The sequence below is a fragment of the Nicotiana tomentosiformis genome, chromosome 4 (assembly GCF_000390325.3).
Source record: "Nicotiana tomentosiformis chromosome 4, ASM39032v3, whole genome shotgun sequence".
Classification (NCBI taxonomy): domain Eukaryota; kingdom Viridiplantae; phylum Streptophyta; class Magnoliopsida; order Solanales; family Solanaceae; genus Nicotiana; species Nicotiana tomentosiformis.
The window spans coordinates 31,248,801-31,254,205 of record NC_090815.1 but is presented as its reverse complement, the minus strand read 5'-3'; the positions used below and the strand labels follow the sequence as shown (position 1 = coordinate 31,254,205).

The window sequence follows — 5,405 nt, the reverse complement described above, 5'->3', positions numbered from 1 at the left end:
TGGCTAACAAGATTTTGGGATGAAATCAAGAGATTGATAGTCCCAATTAAAGGGTTGAACCTAGAGATAGTAAAATCCGACTTGAGGAATTTGTCAACTGTTTAGTTCAATACCCTTTTGGACTTGAGAAAGCCAAATTGGGCAAAACCACTCTCTTACCGAGAGGTATTGAGTGGGTATTTGAGTGTTGATTTCTATAATACACCCCAACCAACTAAACTTGCTCTAAAGCCCACAACCCGTTAGGCAAACACCTAGGTGGAAGTCACAGCCCTAGACCTTTTACATATTTGAAAAACAACAACAAAAACATTCTTCTCTAGTTTCATATTTTTCAATTTCAATCCTTAGTATAATTTTAGAAGTAAAATCAAAACAAAGTTTGTGGAAGTGCAACTTAGACAATTCACGGGCTTAGACCAAATACATACTACTAATCCCATCTACGCTCCTTGTGGATTCGATCCCGACTCCTAGTTGGGTATTATTATTGCAATCGACCGCTTCACAACCCAATTTGAGGTGTGACTTGAGCGAGATCAAGGCATACCATGAAATCGGACAATCTCTTGGATATAAATCTGGGCCAACCTCTCGGAAGAGTAAGTAGTCATAACCAGAATAAAGTGTGCCGCCTTTGTCAGCCTGTCAACAATGACCCAAATGGCATCAAACTTCCTCAACGTCCGCGGCAACCCAACTACGAAGTCCATGGAGATGCGCTTCTACTTCCACTCCAGTATAACCATTTGCTGGAGTAGGCCACAAGGCCTCTGGTGCTCACACTTAACCTGCTGGCAATTCAGACATCTCCCTACATACTCAACTATGTCCTTCTTCATCTACCGCCACCAATAATGCTGCCTCAGGTCACGATATATCTTCGTAGCACCTGGATGAATGGAATATCGAGAACTGTGTGTCTCCTCTAGAATCTTCTCCCTCAAGCCACCAACATTAGGAACACATAGGCGACCCTGGAGTCGCAGAATACCATCCTCACCGATAGTGACCTCCTTGGAAACACCCTGTAGTACCATCTCTTTGAGAACCAACAAGTGCGAATCATCGTACTGACAAGCCTTGATCCACTCAAGTAATGAAGACTGAGCCACACCACATGCGATAACTCGACTGAGCTTTGAAATATCCAACTTCACAAGTCTGTTAGCTAAGGACTGAATGTCAAAACCAATGGCCTCTCCTCTATCTAAATGAATGCCAAACTACCCATACACTTGGCCTTTTTGCTCAAGGTATCCACTACCACATGCGCCTTGCCCGGATTGTAATATCATAGTCCTTCAGTAACTCAAGCCACCTGCGCTACCTCAAACTAAGGTTCCTCTACTTAAACAAATGCTACAAACTGTGGTGATCAGTGTAAACACTGGACACCCCATAAAGATAATGCCTCCAGATCTTGAGGGCATGAACTATCGCGGCCAACTCCAAATCATGTATGGGTTAATTCTTATCGTGGGGCTTCATCTGACGTGAAGCATATGCAATAACTTGCCCCTTCTGCATCAATATACAACGCAAGCCATCGCGTGAAGCGTCGCAATACACGATATACATCCCTGAACCAGTGGTCAATACTAACATTGGTGTTGTTGTCAAAGTGGTCTTGAGCTTCCGAAAGCTCGCCTCGCAATCATCAGATCCTCTGAATGGAGAACCCTTTTTCATCAATCTAGTCCAGGGTGCTGTAATAGACGAGAAGCCCTCTATGAACCACTGAAAATAACCTGCTAACACCAAGAAACTACTAATCTCGGTCGATGTGGTAGGACGAGGCCAACTCTGGACTACCTTGATCTTCCTGGGATCCACCTTAATACCCTCACCTAATACAATATGCCCCAAGAAAGCCATGGAATCCAACTAGAACTCGCACTTGTAGAACTTAGCATATAGCTTCTGTTCTCGCAGGGTCCGAAGCACTAACCTCAAATGCTGCTCGTGCTCCTCCATACTACGCGAGTAGATCAATATGTCATCAATGAAGACAATGACAAATGAGTGAAGATATGGCCTGAAAACCCAATTAATTAAATCCATTAATGCCGCCGTGGCATTAGTCAAGCCGAAGGACATCACTAAAAACTCATAGTGCCCATACCTGTTCCGAAAAGCCGTCTTTCGTACATCCGAAGCACGAATCTTTAGCGGATAATACTTAGATCTCAAGTCAATCTTAGAGATCACCCTGGCACCCTGCAACCGGCCAAATATGTCATCAATGCGCGGCAACAAGTACTTATTCTTGATGGTGACTTTGTTCAACTGGCGGTAATCAATGCACATCCGCATACTCCCATCCTTCTTCTTCACTAACAACACCGGTGCGCCCTAAGGCGGCACACTGGGTCTAATGAACCCCTTCTCAAGCAACTTCTGAAGCTGCTCCTTTAACTCTCTCAGCTCCTTGGAAGCCATGAAATAATGCAAAGTAGAAATAGGCTGGGTACCTGACACCAAATCAATGCCGAAATCGATATCCAGATCCGGCAGCATACCTGGTGGATCAGCAGGAAATGCATCGGAAAATTCTCGTACCACCGGCACTGAATCTAACACGGGAGTCTCTGCAGTAGTATCCCTAACAAAGGTCAAATAGGCCAAACAACCTTTCTCGACCATATATTGAGCCTTCAACAAAGAAATAACCTGGGCATAAGTACCGACAGATGATCCCCTTCACTCTAATCTGGGCAACTCAGGCATCGCCAAGGTAATAGTCTTGGCATAGCTATCAAGAATGACATGGTACGATGACAACCAGTCCATGCCCAGGATAACCTCGAAATCAGCCATATTGAGCAATAGAAGATCCGCTCTGGTCTCATAACCAAAGAAAGTCATGACACAGGACTGGTAAACCCGATTCACAACAACAAAATCACCTACTAGCGTGGACACATATACAGGGACGCCCAAGGACTCGCAAGATACATCCGGATAAGGAGAAAATAGAGAGGAAACATAGGAATAAATAGACCCCGGATCAAATAATACCGAGGCATCCCTAAGACAAACAAAAATAGTACATGTGATCACTGCATCGGAGGTGACTGCCTTTGGCCGGACTAGCGAGCGATCTGGTAGCTGGTGTGGTAATCATGGGTCGATAGTCCTGCTGCTCGGCCTTGACCCAAAGTCTAGGACAAAACCTCTTCATGTGGACAAGATCCCTGCACTCGAAATAACCCCTCGGAGCAGTGCACTACTATCCTGAAGTCTGACCCTGATGGCCTGAATACCCATTGGAGGAACCGTAAATAGCTGGCGGATAGTAAGTACTCTCTGGAATGGCACTGAAGTAAGGTCGTGCTGGAGCACTCCGAGCAGGCAGTGGTACTGACTGCATGTGCCTGCTAAACTGACCCCTCATGAACTAGCCTCTTCCCCTAGGTGGGGCACCATTGAATCCTCCAAACTACCTAGGCCGCTTGTCCCTCGGTGCAAACTCTCCGCTGCGATTGAGAATACTCTCGATCCTTTGAGCTATATCTACAACCTGATGAAAGAGAGTCCCCATATCTGCCTCACATGCCATAGAAACTTGAATCTTAAGGTGCCTACATGCAATGAACCTCTGCACCCTCTCTGCGTCTGTGGGGAGTATAATAGCTGCATGGCGAGACAAGTCAGTGAATCTCGTCTCATAGTCGGTCACAGACATATGACCCTGACGGAGTCGCTCAAATTAACCCTGAAGCTCCTCTCTCTCCGAAGGTAGTATGTACTTCTCCAAGAACAAATGTATAAATTAATCCCAAGTCAAGGGAGGTGAACCTACTGGCCTGCTAAAGAGGTAAACCTGCCACCATCTGTGGACCTTGCCCTCAAGCTGAAAGATGGTGAAGTCCACCCCATTGGACTCCAATATCCCAATGTTCCGTAGCCCATTCTTGCACCGGTCGATGAAATCCTAGGGTTCCTCTGACAGCTCACCCCCCAAAGTTAGAGGGGCAAAGTCTAGTCCATCTATCCAGCCGCTTCTACTGATCAACGGTCGTGACTAGTACAGACTCTGGCATAACCGCTGCAACTAGCTGGGCCCCACCTACCGGTAGTGCATCTGGGGTATGATAAACGGTAGTAGCGTGCCCTGGATCCTGAGCGGTAAGGGTCTATGCTCCCCTCCCACCTGAGATGTGGCTGGGTCCGCTGCAAATAAACCACGCTACGTCATAGAGTGAATGAACCGTAGCATACAACCCATGACCACCTGAAATCCCAGTGCAGTCATAAAATCTACTGGGGCTGGCTGTGCATGCATCTCATCCTGCTCCTCAATAATAGGATCCTCCACTGGATCCACTGGTCGTACAACAGGAGCAACCCTAGGACGCCCTTGTCCTCTTATAGGAGATGGAGCCCTCCCCCGGCCTCTGCCTCGACCTCTAGACACGGGGGGGGGAGTAACTCCTCTACCGCCTGATACATCTGCCGTGCGTGTTCTCACAATCTGTGAGAGATCAATAGAAATATACTTAGAAAAATATCAATTGCACGGTATGAGGTAAAGAAAGAGATATTTTCTAAAGCCTCTCGAAGATAAGTGTGGACATCTCCGCACCAATCCGCAAGACTGTATAAGGATCGCTCATGACTTGTGAAACCTATGTGAACCTAACACTCCAATATCAAGCTATCACAATCCAAAATTCATAATAGGCCGCAATGGAACCTAACTCCGCCGTTAAGTGAACCTACAATATAATTTCCCCTTATTAACATTTAAAACAAAAGTTTTCTTTTTAAAAGAACAAGATAAGTAAGATCTCATGCAACTGTACATACTCTTTTCTCAACAAAATACGAGTGTGAGAAATACATCCACTGTAGTGACAGTAATGATAAGTACACCAGTACATAAATGCTAAAAGCCCCCAAAACCCGGTGCCACAAGTGTATGAGCAATCTATGAATATAAAAAACTAATAGAACTATTGTCTGAAAGGTAATAGACAGAAAAAAATAAACAAGGTAGAGGGAGACTCCGGTGCTGCAGATCATAGCAAGGTAAGCAACTCACCACTAAGTCTCCATAGGAGTGCGGCTACGCGCCCGTGTGACCTTTGGTAGTACCTGTCTTAGTATCTGTACATTCAGTGCAGAAGTTTAGCGTGCGTATAGAAAACAACGCGTACCTAGTAAGTATCTAGTCTAACCTCGAATAAGTAATGACGAGGGGTCAACTTGACACTTACTAGAGGTCAAACAGGAATAAAAATACATAATGTAAACATGGGGAGTATACAATAAGTAGCCAAAAAGCAAGTAAAAGTAATTACAGTAATTCCACACACGAGTCTATATCAAATCACTATACATGTCATAACCTGCCTTGAAGGCGCTAACTCAACTGTTACCAATCCAAATCTAGTATCAAA

The 5,405-nt window shown here is 45.3% G+C and overlaps 1 protein-coding gene across 1 annotated transcript; it reads right to left on the bottom strand.

Moving 5' to 3' along the window:
* Positions 1-1,467: 1,467 nt before the first annotated feature.
* On the bottom strand, positions 1,468-1,878 carry LOC138909457 (uncharacterized mitochondrial protein AtMg00860-like). The gene has a single exon (XM_070200654.1). It carries the CDS (start codon positions 1,876-1,878, stop codon positions 1,468-1,470), a length of 411 nt encoding a protein of 136 aa, XP_070056755.1.
* Between the last annotated feature and the right edge of the window lie 3,527 nt (positions 1,879-5,405).

Excerpts from the sequence above, each read along its gene's own strand:
- LOC138909457 (XM_070200654.1), bottom strand. The coding sequence starts at position 1,878 with ATGGCTTTCTTGGGGCATATTGTATTAGGTGAGGGTATTAAGGTGGAT.